The sequence below is a fragment of the Manduca sexta genome, chromosome 26 (assembly GCF_014839805.1).
Source record: "Manduca sexta isolate Smith_Timp_Sample1 chromosome 26, JHU_Msex_v1.0, whole genome shotgun sequence".
Lineage (NCBI taxonomy): Eukaryota > Metazoa > Arthropoda > Insecta > Lepidoptera > Sphingidae > Manduca > Manduca sexta.
In genome coordinates this window covers 19,636,458-19,656,904 of record NC_051140.1, presented here as the reverse complement: position 1 = coordinate 19,656,904, position 20,447 = coordinate 19,636,458, and the positions used below count along the sequence as shown (strand labels likewise).

The 20,447-nt window shown below is 36.9% G+C and overlaps 1 protein-coding gene across 1 annotated transcript in view; it reads right to left on the bottom strand.

Moving 5' to 3' along the window:
• LOC115446858 (ionotropic receptor 75a-like) overlaps positions 1 to 17,702 on the bottom strand; it is a 93,152-nt gene extending 75,450 nt beyond the window's left edge. Inside the window, exon 1 of the mRNA XM_037443178.1 lies at positions 17,588 to 17,702. Within this exon, the coding sequence (XP_037299075.1) occupies positions 17,588 to 17,702 (115 nt within the window). The remainder of the gene's footprint in view (positions 1 to 17,587) is intronic.
• Between the last annotated feature and the right edge of the window lie 2,745 nt (positions 17,703 to 20,447).

Below are 20,447 nucleotides of genomic sequence, written 5' to 3'. Positions count from 1 at the left end.
AATATGAAATTGCGTTTTCTGAGAATGGATTAAAGAATCAGAGTGTAGAGTCTCGTCTCTAAACGTTGATACACTTCTCTCCGCAGTTTAGAAACTTAGTCATAATATTAAGACGGCTAAATATAAGATAATTTCCAAAATCCAATTTTACTGCCTTAACTATTATAATTAATACTGTTTCCTGTAATCTACATTTAAGACACTTATGAAATAGAATTATTAAATTTATTAAAAATCTATGTGAACTTTTTTTTTGCCTTAGTAGGCAAACAAGCAAGCTTATCGCCTGATGGTAAGCGATATCCGACGCCCATGGACTAAAGCAATGGATTTAAAGGAAGACAAGTCAAAGCAGTCGAGGAACATCGATGCAGGGAGTTTATTCTAAAGTACTTACCTTTGTCGGTTAAAACGCATGGACATAAAAAGAGTTTGATCAGCATCCTCTACGTAGTTTTTATCTTAACTACTATCTATTAAAAATACCGACGGCGTGTAAAATTAGATATTTGTACACTCAGTGACACAAGAAACCCATACTATTCCCAACAATGGACCAGAATACTATATAATCCAGGACTGATATGGTTACTATTTTATTCCTAGTGCTATAAAAATATAATTCAAAAAAACAACAAGGTATCCTGATTAGTGGTGGAGGGAAAACAAATACAGATTCAATTACGAATGGTCCCATTCCCGCAATAAAAATTCTGTGAAAATTACAAGCTTATTAATATTTGCCTCATTAGTGCAAAATAACGTTGTTCGAGAACAAATATAAAACAATTACGTGCGTCCACTTTAACCCAAAAGGTCTGTTCACACGCTGTCAGGACTCCCGAGCAGTGACGGGACCGTGCGCTATCAGGAATAATAAAATATACAAAGGAGACGGGCGAAACTTCATAGAACGTTGGGTTTGGTATTACAGAGATGATTTATGTATTATTTTATACGAATAATAGAACCATTTCTAAATAAGAAAAAAAAATCTGTCTCTATAATGGGAGTAAAGAAATAATCGCTATAGCATATAGCGTAAAAACACTTTTCTGTGAATAACTTCGTATTTACCCGATAGCACAAGATGTTCACAGCACCTATTCATTGTCCATTGGATTGCCGTGTTGGCTAATGAGCAGCTGGCTTAGATAATAACCAGAATTGAAATTATTGTATGGGATCGACGAGGACCGATATAAAGGTACTTATCGCAAGATGAAACTAAGTGTAGGTTGCATATCTTCTTTTATCTACTCCTTCATGGAATCAGGCATGAGTTTATACTGTTTTTATATTATTGAAAGAACTATTTCGTTTTCATTTGGACGAATTCCTTTAGTGTTACAACGCCATGTAGCTATGCCATAAGTACCACAATGGTGTTGATGGTTCATCGTTACTTTTCGAAATCCGGTAGAACAAGCAAAATCAGTCGAGCAAGCAAGAAATCAAAGTCGGTTGTTGAATAAACGTGGGTAGTTCATTAAAGCAGCAATCGTCAAAATATTCTCGAAAAGCCGTAGTCGTTAAAATAAAAATATCAAACCAAAAACATTCACTTGCGCAGAAGTACAGAAAGCGAATAACAATAATATTATACATTTAATAACAGACAGCCTGATATTCCCGATCCAGGAAGTCAGTTACTTATTCATAATAAAAAATATTTTATTTTCCCATTGTAATACAATCTAATATTTTTTAATGGCAGATATAAAAATAGAAGAAGAATATTGATAAATGTTTCATAAGTGTACAATCAAGCCCAATTTCGCCCGTCTCCTTTAATACACGTTATTATAAAGGTTAGCAATAATACATTTTAACATTATTGCATGTTATGTTTTGTGCACTTACTTATTTATTTATTACTCTTTATTGTACACCACAAACAAAACTCATTGAACAAGAAATGAGAAAAACCTACAAATGGCGGTCTTATTGCGCAAGGCAATCTCTTATAGACAACATTACTGAAGTTATTACGACATAATAAAATATTATTTTTGAACCATGTTATTTAGCAAAACACAGCGATAAATGTGACTCTTCAACGGACACTCTCACCACCTCTCGGGCCCTGCAGGGCTACCTGTGACTTCACCTTTACACAGCGAACATCGACTGTTTTACGTACAGAAATTAAATTACTTTGTTCTCGTCGGAGCCTACTAAAATTTTAATATTAGATATAATTTACTCTATAAGTGCTTGGTAAAGTGGTGTTTAAATATTGGCTAGTAAATATTTAAATTAACTTTCACTTAAAATATGTTTACTTCTAATGCCAACGTGGTAGACGCAGGCTGGCGGTAAGGGCCTAATTGTATTCTACAAGAGGATCCGTTTGAACCAGTACATAATACTTATTAATATCATATTGCGAACTTCTTGCATCAGTGCGTGTTTAGTCACCGTTTTGTTTCCATTTGGCAGTTACCATCACACCTATTACTCACTCCACTGGTTATTTAATTAATTATATAAATATCACTACCGAAGCCGTCAAGGGTTATCGTAAAGGAAAAGACAACGTATTCATCTTATAAGATAAACCAGTAAACAACAGGTGGGTCACTTGTAAGTGATGCCAAATCGTAAAGGCAGAATACTAAAAAGAACCATGTAGTCGCTGCCGGCCTCGGCGTGCATCGTACTGTAAACATAACTAGTAACGATGCGCCTAAACACTTACATTGTGTCTGAATTATATATTATATTCATTGGAGTTGTTGGTTTGAAATACATGAACCCGTTGCTTTCACTTTTCTTACAGAAGATTCCACAAAAACTCAGTGAACTAGATGTGCTTCTCAATGGTGTTACGGTTGTTTATGAGAAACCGTAACACATAGGTACGACTTACGTAGCATTAAATATGACTTACGTAGCACTCAGCTACAACTTACGTAGCATTTACCTACGATTTTTGTAGCACTTAGTTAAACGATTCCCTTTCGCAAATTAATTAAAAATAAACATAATATAAAATATTAATAGAATAATAAACGTAAATTCAAATAAATAATGTATTTAATAATAATTATCAATATTATAGTGCCAATTAATTTGCGGAGACTGCTTTACTAGTAATAATGAAATAAAATTGGTGACATTAAACAACTCATGCGCTTTGTTTTTAATAATTCAGATTGTATATTTTAGTGATATTTTACTCATTTTAAAGTGGCACGACGATACGAAATTTATTTGATTAATTAATTTGATAATATATGTAATTTATGTAATAAATACACTCTGCTTAGTGAATAAGGTATTTATTAGCAAAGATGTCATTTAAAAAGTTTTTTTTTGAGAATAAACGTACATAGGTTTCTACAGACCGAGATTTATAATACTTTTTTGGTATTATTTCCAATTAATATGTCATTATATGATTAATAGAGACATTAATTAGTTTTCGTTAAGCACCTAATATTTTTCGATTCTATGAACGTTTGAAGTCGCATTATCTATGGACAATATGAATGTTAACGATTGTTGATTTTAAAGTTAAAACTAATTTGTTTTCTTTTGAAATAACCTATACCGTAAATACCGCAGGTTGTATTTTGAAAAATTTCACCTTTCACTACTGATATATAAGCATTGCATAAGGATGGCCACAATCATACCACAAAGTCGTCTGAAATGCAACTAATACTCAATACATTTGCGACTCCAAAAGCTCTATTAAGTCAAGTTATGAATACTTTGACCCTGATACTATGTAACTTTGCATTATTGGTTAAAATGAAAGCATATATCACCGAGGATCGTCGAGTATTAGTGGCCGGTCGCGTTAACACTTTAATTTATACGGGTGCGCGCCGCGCCGCCCGCCGCTATTGATATCTCACTGACAATGCAGGACTAACTTTCGATGTTCATGTTATTGTTATATCAGTCCCGTTTTATATTCTGTTTCACTAACGGGCACGAGTATCTTCCTTTTCTAATATGTTTTAGACTTTAGATCAACATATATGAGCGACTGGAACGGATTCAAGATAAATTTCTTAAAAATCTTGAATACCGGTTCAATTACAAAAATTTACCACAACTGCCGAGGATAATATCTCTAGCTAATCGTAGAGAGATAAGGGATCAAGTCTTTCTGTTTAAAATTGTCAACAACTGAATTGATTCTTCTTACCTTCTAAGCAGACTTTCATTCAGATGCCTACGTGTTAATTCACGTGAAAAAAAAGTATTCCAACCTTCGACATCTAAAACAAATTATGGTTCAAATACAATCGTACGACGAGCTAGTAATATTCATAACATGCAGTTCTCCGACATCGATATGTTTTTTATATCTATGAATAGTTTTAAACGTTATATAATAGAATCTCTATGTGGAAATTAATTTGTTAATTCTCCAATTACATTTTATGCATAATTTTATTTAAGTTTTTTTTTTTTGTTACCTTTATTTCATTGTATTTTAATTAATGTTATTGTTCACTCTTTCCATACCTGTGTTATTTATGAGTGGAAACTTCGCTGGATTCTGTAACATATTCTTTAATTATTTATATTTGATATTTTCTGTTTGTTTCCCAAATATTAAATAAATAAATAAAATATTTTATAATGTTGGCTTTTGAATCTTTAATTTGTATTTTAAAGTAGGTAATGAAGCAACTGGTGTACCCACTGTGCAGTATGGATCCACTATTACCGAGCTTATTATGGACGACGGTCGTTTTGGCACCTGTAACATAAAATTTCAAAATGCTCAATAATTACATTGTTCGCAGCATTTTTCAAGCTAAAACACAACTTTCTCCTCACACTGCTGATTGCTTGCCAAAAAAACTTTTGTATAACAGACACCGGAGAATATTAAGCATAGATAATTTGTAATCAAAGGATCAGTTTGAAAAAAGACATACAAGCGAGATATCCTAAGACCATCGTTATTCACAACATGCAAAGTGTCTCTAGTGACGTACCAATTAAAATGGTATAATAAATAAATTAATAACGTAATAAATAAGCCGGGTAATGCTTTCGGGTCACGGCGCGATACCGTTTATTTGTTTAATCTAAATGCTAATTGTCCACGCGGGGAGGCCGTCCCGGCTACCCGCTACCCGCTGCCCGATACCCGCTACCCGATACCTGCGGAACACCGCTATAACAAACACAATGACATTTTGTGTTGCTGATAATGACAGCTAAACCCATATACGTGCACATTGTGGCCATTTTTGTGTGTGTTACAATTTACGTGGCATTTGTCAATCGTACAACGATTCAATCCTTATTAATGGATGGATTCTACAGTATCATCTGTATTTGGAAGTATTGTGATCTTGCTGCTGTTATTGCTTTTATTCCAGAAGTAATACACCTACGTATTACAACAGCACCTGCGTTTTAACTATATTCTTGCTAACTTTTCCATAACCTTTCCTCGTTAATCAACTTCTGTAGTCCATTTAATGAAATAACTCATTGACCTAAAGTGAGAGAACCTCGGTGAGTCGGTGCTGTCTTCAACCAGCCACACATATCGAAACATTTGAAAATATTGTATTATTTATCAAAATTTCTTTCACCTTCCCGTCATTTTTTCGTTTCAAACAGAAAGAAAGAGAAGTTCAAACGTTTTACGTTCAAATGTAAACGTTAAATTTCCTATTTCGTATTTGACCGGTCTAATTATAACTGTGCTAGAAGACGTGTAGAGTTCCAAGTTCAGGTGACATGTCTAACAATCAACATATTAAAATATGCGTGACTCAATTAATATGAAGTCGTTTTATATTTCCAAGCTCCAGAATTTGTACTAGTTTCATGGCAATCAGAACTGCAATAAATTAGGCAAATGTGGCTACGAGCACTATTTGCAACTCTGTCTACTTCTTTAGCATTAATTTGGGCTCAATAATATAATACCGAATTTCACAAGCGAAATTATTTAAAAATTCTAAAATACTTAGATTCCTCCACAAATGTCTTTCATCCGCATTTTATCTTACTTCTTGTATAGAATTCTCCCCATTCAGACCCGCTCTTTCGAATGAAACACATTGTGTACACGCGAGGACGGATGTTGGCATCAAATGCAACAAATTAACACTCTATTTAGCTGATTCTCATCAACTCTGAGCAGACACGATGACTATGAACTTACCTTAATTATTCCTTTTCTTATGCGGCTTTATTTATATTGCGGAACCACAGCTTCGTGGTGTCTGCTAGCTTGAACCAAAATCTATAGTAACTTAAACTTTTTAAATCACAGCAATCCATGGTGTCCTATAAATATACCAGTTATAATCATCTTTAATACAGTTTTGTTTACACATTGCTTGCCGAGAGTAGGAAAACAGTAGTATTAACCGAGACAGATTCTCAGACGAAAAATGTATCATCTACATTGTAGACCCTCAGCCTTACCTAAAGCTCTTAAATCACGACACATAATAACGTTATTATTAGGATCTTAGAGATTTTGACTCAAAATAAAAATAACCGTTTCTGACTTCAGAAATACTGTCACAAATATTTTACCAACCAACCGACCGGTACGAGTGTCAATGAACAACTTCCTGGATCTATCAAACGCTCAGTGTTTAATAGCAAAAGGTGTCACAAATACCCTCACAATAATATTTTGATCCCAACACTTTATTAGTAATAAGTTATATATGAAAAAAACTCATGAATATAATTAAATATAGCACTATAAATGTACATGTTCAAACATTACGTTGTTTGCCACTGAACGATTGGCTAAAGACCGAATGCATCCGTGAGGGTGGCGGTCTGCGGCGAGTGATTCACAAAAAGAACGGAACATTCAATTAACTCGATTAGTCGGCGATTCGGTACAAACGGCGGCGGCGGTCGGCGCACGCACCACTCGCCGCCGTAATTAATCAGCGCTCTACTCAGCCCTCGGAACAATTAAATCGTGAGTGGCTTTTAAGTATAATGGATGCAAATCATCACATATCAGTACCTATAGCGCTGCTGGGTGCAGATCTCTTTATAGAAAAATATTGACCTTGTTTCCTACCGCAATATGGATTTGTGCACTTCACAAATTTCAAAATATAGAAGATTCATGACAATATTTTCTTTCTTGTATTTTCAAGATCTAGATACCATTTTACCTGACGGTCATCAGGTGAGCTCTCTGATAGCTGGTAAATTACGTATTCATTAAGTTGTAAAACAAAATCTTCGTAAGCAATTTTACGTGCATGCCTTTTTAAATTCACGTTGCTTTTACCGAAAATATTCACGTTTTTCTCGCAGTACATTTTCGTCCCTATCATGTCGAAAGTGGGTGAGTTTATCGGCTTGAGCCGAAGTTCCAGCAAATCCTATGAATGGAGCAGAGCGGCTCAGCCACGCGACTGATAGACGGAGCCTCGTGGTCATCCTTTTTGAACTCAAACCGAATGGACTTCTGTATTGGGTAATTCAAACGAATTCCTATATCTTCAATATTTACAACAAGGTGCTATTTTTATCGCTTTCTCTTCACAACAAAGAAGGTGTTATCTTTGAATTAAGATTGTTAAATTAATACATTTTTCTTTATCATTTTCTCCTTACTTAACTACATTTACCATTCCTTTCATTCACCTTACTGTTCTTTTCTTTCCCGCCCTCACACACATCACTAAAGCTCCTGTAAGCCAAGAACAACAGTGGCACGCATTTCATGACACGGATTGGTGAAACTCGGCGAGTTTCAATGAACACTAATTATTTGTCTTTATCCCGCAACAAACTTGATCAAATAGAAAGATAGGGTCGAGTTGGAAATATTAATTGTCTACTTCCGTCCATAGCAAGAGACAGAATAATGAACTAAGGAGGCATTTCCACCTCAAGTATAGGGACGTTTACAACTAGTAAAGCCAGTTGCAAAGCATCGCAGATAAAATTTTAACGGAAGGGTCCTATCACATGAGTTGTTAGATTTGATTCTAATAATAGGCATAGTAAAAACACCAGAAACCACGTAAATTCCGTCTAGTCTCTACAAGGTTCATGTAGTATACAACCCACGATATTATTTGCATACTGCTTAACATAATGTTGAGCTCATCATGCCAGCAACTAAACTCCCAAAGATGAGCGGACTGTTCATATTCGTAACTAAGTGTAAAGCTGTAACACGCAAGAGAAGCAACTAGACTCAATGAGAACATTTTAGCAAGCATGCAAGCTTTAAAATTATCATGGCTGGTAAAGAATTGCGATACACAATGATCCTTTTCTAACCAAGTATTAGTTAGACAATCGCGAACGCACGGAAAGCTATAAGTCTTACTGTTCTGTAACCTACCTCGGTTGCCTTTTGCTTTTTAAATAATCAAGAAACTACCTCATACACGAAATTGAATACGGGCCTCAGAAGCCACCCCGTGTAAAACCTACAAACATTGATGTGTGCATTGATGTCGGCGGCTCTCGATCCTTCCTTTATTCAATTCGTCGCTTTGCATAAACTGTTTACTTGGACGGAGAGCCGCCGTTCCGCCGCTTTTATGCGAAACCAATGTATGAAATACTCAGTATGTCGTCGAGGACCTGTTATTGGAAGTTACCAGATAACATATTATAAGTAAGTATATGATATATATTTACTAATAATATGTTATCTGTATAGGGAACTAATTACTGTATAGGGATCGCGGTACATATTGAGATGAAACTCCGCTATTTCTGTCGGTTTCAATGAGCCACGTGTCACTATTAGTGTGTAGTCTGTATACAGGATGACAGAGAGATGTCTATACTCCGATGACCGTAAAAACTTTGATGACTGGCAAAAAATATTAATAATATTGTCATATTTAATTTTATTTTAGTTATCTTCACTACCAATCTACAAATAGACCTGTTGGTGGTTTGTTCTTGTTATGTAAATAACCTGTAAACTATATCGGCTTTTCATCAACAAACAACTAGCATACTGTATGCTTACTGTACTGTGTTGTAACTGTACTGTACATTACAATATCGAGGCGTCTTCAGCTCCGATCCGCGGCCGATATGAATATCCCCCGACTACACTAGTGATGCGACCCGATTCCTTTTTTAGGATAAAGTTAGTAGATAGAATTAGTATAGATAGTTCGTCTTAACTAAACGTAATAAATCATTATAATATAACTTTAACTTAAATGATTTCTTATGTGTACGCAAATGTTAATTTGTCTTCCAAAGGAGTAGAAAAATAAAACATAAAAACCGCAACTAAATCCGAAATTCATAATTCTCCGGCACAAGCTGTTAGTGATAACTCTTTACCATATTTTCATCTTCCAGCCTCGATCTTTTGCTATAAAAAATCTAAATCTATAATATCTTATTATTTTAAAAATATATTTTGTTAATCTCTTAACATACATGGATTCCGAACCCTCCCAGAGCCAGTGATCGTAACAAACAGAACCAAACGCGAAACAGCTCACAAATAGCAATAACGAGACAAGTTAAACGCTAAAACGAACCGCTGAAAAATAAATTTGTGCCCAAAGGTGAGGGAGGTCCGGGCCGCACCGCGGGCACCGGGACCACGTGGTAGAAAGTTAAGCAATAAGTGTTACAGAGCTCTGTTGTTTGTTTCCGCATAAATACCGGCATGTTGTGACCACGCCACGACACCACACATGTTTTAATTATTATACTGGAGCCTTATTCTCTATGACACTGCAAACGCGTAACGCGGCCGTGTCATGTTATCTTCGTGAAATTCGTGTGGAATGGTATTCTGTATGCCAATTTCTATTGTATTAAACGTGACGCGATGCGTTAAGAGCTTGTTACGCACTGTAAAAATAACGTGTGGCATAGAGAATAAGGTCCCTGAGGTATAAAAGGAATTAAGCGGCGATAGCCTAGTTGGGTGTGGAACTGACTGCAAAGACGAATGTCCGCAGGTTCAAATACCAAGGGCACACACCTCTGACTTTGCTAAACTCATGTGTTTATTCTTTGTGAATTTATCGTTCGCTTTAACGGTGAAGGAAAACATCGTGAGGAAACCTGCACATCTGAGAAGTTCTCTATAGGAATTTCGAAGGTGTGTGAAGTCTACCAATCCGTACTAGGCCAGCGTGGTGGATTAAGGCCTAATCCCTCTCAGTAGTAGAGGAGGCCCGTGTTCAGCAATGGGCAAGTATATAATATAGGGCTGATATTATTATTATTTATTATTATAAAAGGGAAGATAATGTGTTTTAGTTTTTTTTTTATTTTTATTTAGTAAAAGGAATTAAGATTATTGCTTAATCATTAATGGTTAAAGGCGAAACTCTTTGTAAACTATATGCAATTTTATTAAGAAATGAAATTTAAGAATTAAAGTAGTATTGGACTTAATAAGAATACAAAACTACGTTATCTTTGAATGAAGCCAGACTTACGATTATACAGATATATCGGCTAGTTTATATAGTTTATACGAGCAGACCCGTTAGCAAAAGCTTTTTCATTACACTTGAGGAACTGTGGGAATGCAGTCGGAGTCTTGTTCGGCCCTGTCCTTATCCTCTAGTTTCAGTCCACGGAAATGTGCATGGTACATATCCGCGTGTTATTGGGTGGTGTGTGGCGAGTGTGCTTGCCGTAAGCCGACCACACGTCGCGGCTGATCCCGCGAGTCAACAACGTTACGTCGAAGTGACGTCACCGAGTGCTCCCGACAGTGCCGACACTCCACTCGCGACTCTCTCGTAAACACCGCACCATAGTTGTCGATACACGAGTTACAAAATAGTTTTCATACAGCGATATGACCGAGATCTGAAAAATATATTACCCGAGGTATCAGTCTGGATGTGTCGCGAGCATAAATTCACTCAACAATGACCATTATCTATTAGGTTAGTCATCAGTCTGCCTTCTATAGAAAAAAATATTCTTCGCCAATAATCAATTTTAATCCATCTAGCAATCTTATGATAAGCAACAAGTCCTGTCTTTAAAAGGCGGGAAATGAGCGAGGAATGCGAGAACCCCGTCTACCGGCGCAAACGGCGCGGCGCTGTATCTTTTAATATCTGTGGAATGAGCGACATTCGCTGCACCGCAGGCGGCAAGCGTAAAGGTCGCGGCCACAGCGAGACGATGTCGGCTGGCACAGGTCCGGATTTAGGATTGCACTGTGGGTCATTTTTTGTTAAATAAGGCGAGGGAGGTCATTTGTATTCCAATTAAAGTTGATAATCATACCACGTGTTTAGTGACAATGAACGAACTAAATTTGTTTTATTTAAAAAAGTAAATTAACAAGATATACTATAGATAAAAAACATAAATCATAGTGCATAAAACATTGTTGATATAAAAAAAAAAAAAAAAAAAAATACTTTATTTATCACGTAGGCGAACAAAGTTGCACTTATGATACGTCAAAACCAAGGAATAAGAATAATTATTATTTCTAAACAACTATTAAAATCACTTATATAACTATGGAGATTTTAAATTAGGGGATAAAGTTTATACAAAAGACTAGGTACAAACCGAAGTAACCAGCTCGGGCTGGCAAGTAGGGGGGAAATAGAAGGGTAACGCGTCGCGATCCTCACCGGTGAGGACATGAGCCCTAGCCTAGCTAACCTACCAGCCTTTCACTAGCTACCTAAGTGATGACTACCCGAAGAAGAAAGGCAGAAAGAAACTCCGGGCTTTCTTTTTGTCATCAATTGTTCAGTACTTCTTTTGTATTTTTTCCAAGTCTTTCTTGTACATAGTCACAATAGTTATATAAGCTAATGCACGCACATCACCGTTAACATGGGATAAGATGAAATCCAATCGACTAAACCTGGAGCGGCATAAAATAAAATTAGCGATAGCAAATGAAAGAGAACATAGATTCATACTTAAATAACGGCGTACAGCGTGCATTCGCCTACATTTACAATCATAGTTTTCAATCATGAGAAAAGAAAAAAATAGTGATATTAAACAGGCAAACACAACATGATCGGGTGGTCGTCTTTCAAAAATAACATTTCATTAAGATATGATATGATTATGTCAAATTAGAACTATAGAAATGTCATTATTATAAAAAAAAAAGCATGTGAGACATGTAACAAAGACATTTTAGGCAGTTAATTAATTACTAATGTGTGCTAACATGGTGGGTCATTGTGTGCAGGACAAACTTTCCAAACCGTCTTATCATTAAGGTAATCAGATACAGTATAGTATCCTTTACACATTAATTCACGCTTAACATAACACTTGAATTTTTGTTCGGTCAAATTGGTAACTTCGAAGGGAAGTTTATTATAGAACTTAATGCTATTAACTAAGAAAGATTTATTGGTTTTACAGAGCCTATGATTAGGGACAACCAATTTATTTTTATTTCTGGTATTTAGACTATGCAAGTCACTGTTTTTAATAAAAGTACTAAGGTTTTACGTACGTACATTATATTCTGAAAAATATATTCGGCCGGCAAAGTCAGTATATTCACCTCCTTAAACATTTGCCTAAGGGAATCATGAGAGCGAAGGTTGTAAATAGCTCTAATCGCTCGTTTCTGCAAGATAAAAATGGTCTGCAGATCTGCAGCAGAGCCCCACAGAAGAATACAATAGGACATAATGCTGTGGAAGTATGCAAAATACACTAGCCTTGCCGTAGCCTACTGTAGTATAATTACTACAAAAGTGTTAGGTCTTGTGTTTGAAGATTTTTTTGTGTGTATACTACTATAGTGTGCAAATACCATGGTTTATGTTATGAAGGATAATTTACCGTCTCGTGTACAATACCACGAAACAATTTATTATCATGTAAAGGCCTTGGTAGAATTCAATGCGCTTATTGGCAGTCGCGACGATTACTATCGAAATAGCGACTTGCTCGTCTTGTCATTGCACCAGTAGCGAACCCTTCCAAATTCGCGCCTCGTGTCGACATAATCTAACATAAACCACGCAATATCACTTATGATTAGTTGACGCAAATTGAACCACACCACGCCGGGTTTTCAATCTCACTTGTTTACCTCACAAATAACAACTTAGGTGCTGCCAATATAAATTATTTTTATCCTAAAATTATTTACTCAAATACATTCCACGATCTGTACTACTATCTTTTTGTATTAAGAATGTAAAACAGAAAAAGGAATATACAAATTGACCTATATTATATCGATGGTACTGACAAACTCAATATTATCAGAGCCATCTGTTATCTAAATCAGTAAACAATGGCAGCCTCAAGGCGCGTCGCGGCGGTCGCGGCGGGCGCGGCGGCGGCGCGGCAAGCGCATTACCCGGTAATCACTCGGCAGACAATAGTCCCATAATCTGTGTGTGTAGCCGATTATCATGTACATACATGATGTATGTTAATCCGCACGACGACCCCATTCCTCACGCTACACAGCTTTATTTGTATACAGCCGCTATTGACCCGTCTATAATCCCTAAATATGTTATTACAAAGCTCGCGTCGCGCGCTCTCTGACGTGGATAATATGTAAACTAAAATATTTACTATATTGGACAGTAAATATTACTTTTCGATATGATTATATTTATGAAATATGACAAGATCGAAGGTTTTCGAATGTTTTGTCTATTGCTAAGTGATTTCTTATGTTTACATCATAGACATGGAAATAAAAATATTCTTCGGATTTTATCGCGGCTTTTTATGTTACAATTTTGTTCCGACGTTTCGAAAACTTTTCAGCTCTCAGGCCCACGTGACGCACTGAGGTATTTGTTAACATCTCATTCCGTCTGTGACCATACAGATGCAAGTTTCGAAATGTCGGCAGAAAAATATAATATAAAAATCCACGAATAACAACGAAAAGTATAATAGTTTGTTTATTGCTGCTTATATTATCAGGAGTCTGAAAACACCCTTTTACTGACGATCATCTCATCTCGGCACGACGACAGTAATACAGCGTTATAATGTAGGACTGGCAGTCTATTTCAAACTACTGGTCGGTATTTATACTATTAATAGTCAGTGGTCGTATAAAAAGTAAAACATTAACTTTAAACATTTACTTTATGACCCCGTAATCACACTAGCTATAAAGTCCTTCAATCCATAATACAAAAGGACTTTCACGCATTAAAAAGTCCCCCAAAACATCCTGATGACTCAGAAGCGGTTTTATATATTCAAGTCCGGTCCGTTAATTAGATCGCTTCGGACGGTATTGTGCGGTAACAAAGCGGCATTCGAACCCGATTACCCGTGAAACTGACCGACAACGAGCCACGCATTCAGTGCCGCGCGAGACAGGTGATGTAGCTATTCATAAGATACACCCTCCCCCCTGCGCAAACAAATGTTACAGATCCAAAATATGTTTTGGGGGTCATTACTCACGACTAATTATAATCAATGTTAAAATAGTCGAAAACAACACGGTTTTACTCACGTTTAAAAAGTAGTAAGAATCGCCGACCAGTTCCGACCTATTAAGTAGGTCATATGACCTTTTTAAACGTGAGTAAAACCGTGTTGTTTTCGACTAATTTAATATGTCTCGCGTAAGTTTTAATAATATTAATGTTACAATAAATATTTTGTAAATCTACGTTGCATACAATAAAGATTGAACACATTACACGGACGTTTTTTGCTTCTGTGATAATTTACTATCCCGTACAAGTAAGTCCCTAAAATTTTAATTTAATAGCATCAAATCTATTTAACAATTTTTACGTAACTCCATATTTTGAGTCCCGATTTTAAGCCCTATAATGACGCCCTGTGCAAGGTCGCGGCGGGTGGCGGATAAGCAGAGGAAATAGAAAAACTTGGCTCGTTTACAATGAGCCGCGACGCTTTGAAGGTGCTGCGTCTACGAGCATACCGCGCCCTCTCCCCGCATCCCTCCGCGTAGGACCCGCACCTGTCACGTAAGAGCACGATTTATTCACTACAATTTTGTATCAATATTATAAATATATATATATATAATGTATTTTTAAAGATTTCCAGTATCAATCAGATGACTAGCTGCTTTCTCTATCAGCAGATCACTACATTCTGAAACACAATCCACTAAACCCGACACTGACCGTGTAAAGTTTGTCTTACCCCAAATCGGATTTAGGAGGTGTGCGGTGGGCGCGGGCCCCGAGACACGCCGGCGCGTGTACACACTCTAACGAACGTTTGCATTGTCGTGTCAATTGTGTGCCGATATGCAACGTAGACATTGTGTATGGTGAACAAAACAACCAGCTATTCTTGCAGACTTTAATTATACAAACATGTGATAGACGCTGACTTTTATGGCTACGGTACGATGGATTGGAACCGTTTTCGCTCGCCTTACGTCACGTCTGCACGTAAACAGTGAAAACTTCCTAAAATTCATCCCTCCTCCTCTTTGCACTACACCCGTGACTTAAAATTTTTTGGCCAGAATCTTATAACGAGATAATATTTCTGACTAAATCTGAGTTTGATATGCTTCCTCGCACATTAAATACCTAAATTTGTTTATTATGGGTTTTATTTTGGATATAAAAATTATATCAAGATATTTATAGAACATACTATTTTTACAGTCCTTATGTATTTAGATTACTTTTAACTTTGCCGCCGATTCTAAAAAAAAAATCTACAAAAAATGCATGCATTTATTTGCAGAGTAAACGGAAAATAACTAATGCTCTTTTCAAAACCAGTTTTTTGTTTCATGTTTCATGTCAATTCTAACACAATTTAATTAATTTAACAGCTCATTAATTCCCTATCTGTTTGGTCTACGCAAATCTTGGATCCAACAATGGCTCAAAGGCCCAACGGTTCGGCGACGAGTAGCTTTGTGGTTCGATTTGCCGGAGACATGTGGGATGGAGCGAAGACAACACGCCGCGCTCTGTTGTATTGTGTGTTGTGTTGGACGGCGCACGCACTACAACACTGGCGACAGACGGCGAGTTAATGTGCCCCGTGTGAATGCGGTTACTCGGATACGTGGGGCGCATTTAGACGGGTTTGGGGGTCAAAATTACTCTATTCTTGTTATTCTACGAGTGTTAATAATACAGTCATTACTAATGACACCCTTTAAGTATTAATCATCATCTGTGGCCTTTAGAAATTCACTGCTGAATTTAGGTCTTCCCTAAAGTTATTCAGATCAAACCGTTAGAACCAGTCTGTATTGAATGAGATACGACGACCCTTTACTAAGTAGTTTGCCCATATTGTAGATGCAATGCCTAATTTTATGTTTATTTATAAAGTAAGGCCAGCTAAACCCCATAATATTCCGGAACAAAAAGGATTCTGAACTTAGTTTGTCTTTGTTTCAAAGTAAATACATCCGAATTGGTTTATTTTTATAACTTACAATAATCTTCACAACTTTCACTCCCAAGTTTATAGTTAGGAGAGGCCACCTACATAGAGGAGAACACGTAAAGACCGTAGTTCATTCACTGTCACATTATGAATTGACAGTAATCAATACATGAATCATTAAGGGGGTCAGGCCCCAACTTCCCACTACGTCCACGTGGTACACGACGCGTCCTGGTAAATATGGATTTGAGACGAACTGAATCAACACGATAGCACGCAGCGTGCACCGCCGCACTCTGCCGCACACCGCCCCGCCCCGCACCGCGCCATGAGACAATATTTAGACAAGGTCAGGAGACGTGCCCGTACTCGCCAATCATACACTTACGAACGCTTCACTGATGCGGCCCTGGCTAAATGGATGTTGTGTTGTTGGGTTTCTAGCGATCTACAGATATATTATAGGTTAACTAGCAGGCTTACCTGATGATAAGTGAGCACTGTCGTGCATATACAACGTCAAAGGAATGTCTAACTAGGGCAATAGAATGAGATCTGGAAAGAACAGAGTTTATTATACTTTCAACTTTCATTATATCCGTAAGTAATACATCAATAAAACTCTCACTCGACGCCTATTTTACGTGAGATGGTGCTGCCTGGTCTAGTAGTTAATGGTAGAACTGATGTTAAATTTCTTTTTTACCAATAAAATTAAATTGATACTACTCTTTACTGCTCCACCCGCGCGAAAAAGTTTTTCCGGGATATAAAAAGCCTATGTCCTCCCCAGGGTCTCAAACTATCTATACACCAAATTTTATCGATATCGGTCCAGCGGCTCAGTTGTGAAAGCGTAACACACAGAGAAACAGAGAGAGCTTGTTCTACCATCATAAGTAAAGTCCACAATTACTAGATACTCAATCTCACAACACCTCGACGTGAAAGAAAATTCGGTAACAAAACCATCCCCACTAGAAATCGAACCCGCGACCTCGCGTTTCACACATTCATAGTCTACACCAGAGGCTAATCCCCGGTTTATTGAATCGTGAAGTACACATTTGATACAAACATAATTCGATTATATTGCGTATACAATGTAAACAAAACAATAATCCTAACAAAATATTGTTCAACATGTTTAGTATGAACAAATTATGTACCGGAATAAATATCTACCACAAATGCAAATAAGGCAATATTGATAGTTTGTACTATAGCAGAGGGAATTTATCCATGAGTATTCCACATGGCTAACAATCGTGTTAGCGTTACTTACAGACTTTCATATTGTGCACAATTTCATCGTGGAGGGGCTCAGAAGCCCCCGCGCTGAGAAGGAAGCCCTCGTTATCAACGGCAGCATTAAGACTACTTTCCACGCTGTCTTCCATCTTAAGTGACACCACAATGCTTAAAGACGCACAACGTGCACTAACGGCGGACAGTCCCCGACGTCCAAGGGGCCTTATTAATCGTCTTTTACTACAGGCAGGGGATACCGTAGTGGAATTCTCCAAACGCCTCCATCCACAGAACGGGTCCTGGCGTGCAAAGATAAAAAACTGCGGATGTACTTATCTAATTAACACAGTCAGTACCTTGAAAATTCTATCTCCTACCGTCTTTCATGGTAGCAACCAAATAGTAAGTGAGTAGGTATGCCAAATATATTATGTTATAAAATAATAGCCGAATAACATTGCGGACTGCGCACAACTATCAATATATATAAATACTAGCTTCCGCCCGCAGCTTCGCCCGCGTGGATTTCGGACTTCAAAAATGGAGCCGGTCGCGAACGTTCGAGAATGTTCGTTTTACGAAGCTACTCGCTAGGTGATTCGCTAGCCTCTAGGTGCCAAGCAAGCCGCCTGCCTGTGCGTTCGCGACCTTATATATATACAAAAATAATCCTTATAGCATGATTAAGTATTCACGCATGATGGCTTATTATTAGCGTATTTCATGTATAACTTTGGTGTTGCTATACCGATTTCTATGATTATTTTTTATGGAATATTTAATAATGTTAACTTTATTAATTAGGGATGACTGAGAGTGTTATAAACGTAAGAGTAGACAAATATAACGAAAAAGCTTCGAACTGCTAAGCTATCGGGAGTTACACGTGTTATTGTGAGTCAACCATAAAAGATAGACATATGCTGTCGTGGGATATTTTTTACATAATTTTAAGGAGAACATTTTCATACTTGATTTCTGTGTAGCTTTAACCATTAAGGTTGCACACGCGACGGAAGCTTAAAAAATGGAGTAACTTCTCCCGTTTTCCCAACATTTCCCTTCACTGCTCTGCTCCTATTAATTGTAGCGTGATGAAAAGTATACTATAACCAGCACAGGAGTATGACAAATAATTGTACCAAGTTTCGTTAAAATCCGTCGAGTAGTTTTTGTTTCTATAATCGGTTATACAGACAGACAGACAGACAGACAAAAAATTTTACAAATTGCATTTTTGGCATCAGTATCGATCCCTAATCACCCCCTGATAGTTATTTTGGAAATATATTTCATGTACAGAATTGACCTCTCTACAGATTTATTTTAAGTATAGATATAGATATAGATAAGCGAACAAAAAATGTTTGAACCTAGCTGCTTCAGACTGTCGGTCCGTAATATCCATTCAACTGATAAGTAATGTGAGGAAATTGTTAATAATCAATAGAGATTAATGGTGGCATTTGGAATCCGTCACGCATAGCGCGGGACGTTTTTACAAATCCTTCCCAGAAATGCGATATTAGTGGTAATCTCGCAGAGTGCCCGCCCGCGTCCCGCCGCACGCGCCCTCTCGCCACGCACCACTAGGGTGCGGTCCCAAGGAACGTTATAGCGCAGATGACACAGCGTATGAAATATGTTGGTTTGCCGTGGGAACAGTTATTAAACCAACCCACTGCCATCCGCATTCAAACCACTGTTCAGGCTTCCTTCTGAACGCGCACAAATCTGTTAGACACCCATCTGCAGTACCTATGAAAGTCGACCAACCGATCGTGTTGTGTTTGCCTGTTTAATATTAATATTCAATTTGTTTTTCTTTTCTCATGACTGAAAACTATGATTGTAAATGTAGGCGAATGCACACTGTACGCCGTTATTTAAGTATGAATTTATGTTCCCTTTGTTTTCTCTCTTTAATTTTATTTTATGCCACTCCAGGTTTAATCGATTGGATTTCATCTTATCCCATGTTAACGGTGATGTGCGTGCATTAGCTTATATAACTATTGTGACTTTGTACAAGAAAGACTTGGAAAAAATAATCAAAAACAAACAACACTGTACTGAACAATTGCTGACAAAAAAAATAGCCCGGAGTTTCTTTCTGCCTTTCTTCTTCGGGTAGTCATCACTTAGGTAGCTAGTGAAAAGCTGGTAGGTTAGCTAGGTTAGGGCTCATGTCCTCGCCGGTGAGGATCGCGACGCGTTATCCTTCTATTTTCCCCTACTTGCCAGCCCGAGCTGGTTACTTCGGTTTATACGTTGTCTTTATTATAAATTTCTTCCCTAATTTAAAATGTCCATAGTTATATAAGTAATTTTAATAGTTGTTTAGAAATAATAACAATTATTCTTATGCTTTGTTTTGACGTATCATAAGTGCAACTTTGTTTGCCTAAATGATAAATAAAGTATTTTTTTATGTACATGTAATTTACAAATTATCAGTTATAAATTATAGATATATTTCTCTTTATTTATTACATGGCATAATTCCAGTCTTATTCCTTAATCTGTTTTCTGAGAATTTTCTGAAGATCAATGAGTTATATGTAAATATACTTTTCTTTTTCTTACTTAATTCATTTATCTGGATTTCGTGATATTTGCTGTAGACTTCGCGCTATCGCGTGCCGTGGGACCGCACCCCTTGTTATCATGTGTGAGTAAGGATAGATTGGTTATCCATTATTAAGATTTAAGACGAAACCACAGGGCCAATTTGTTCGAGTGTTTTATGCACACAAATATTATTTCTGTGAAGAATTGTTATGAAGAAACATAATGTTTTTTTTATCTAATTTGTATATAAATCTGAATATTTTTCATTATAATTAAATGAGATGACAAACATGCCTAATGCCTATTTATTTTAAACAGTATTT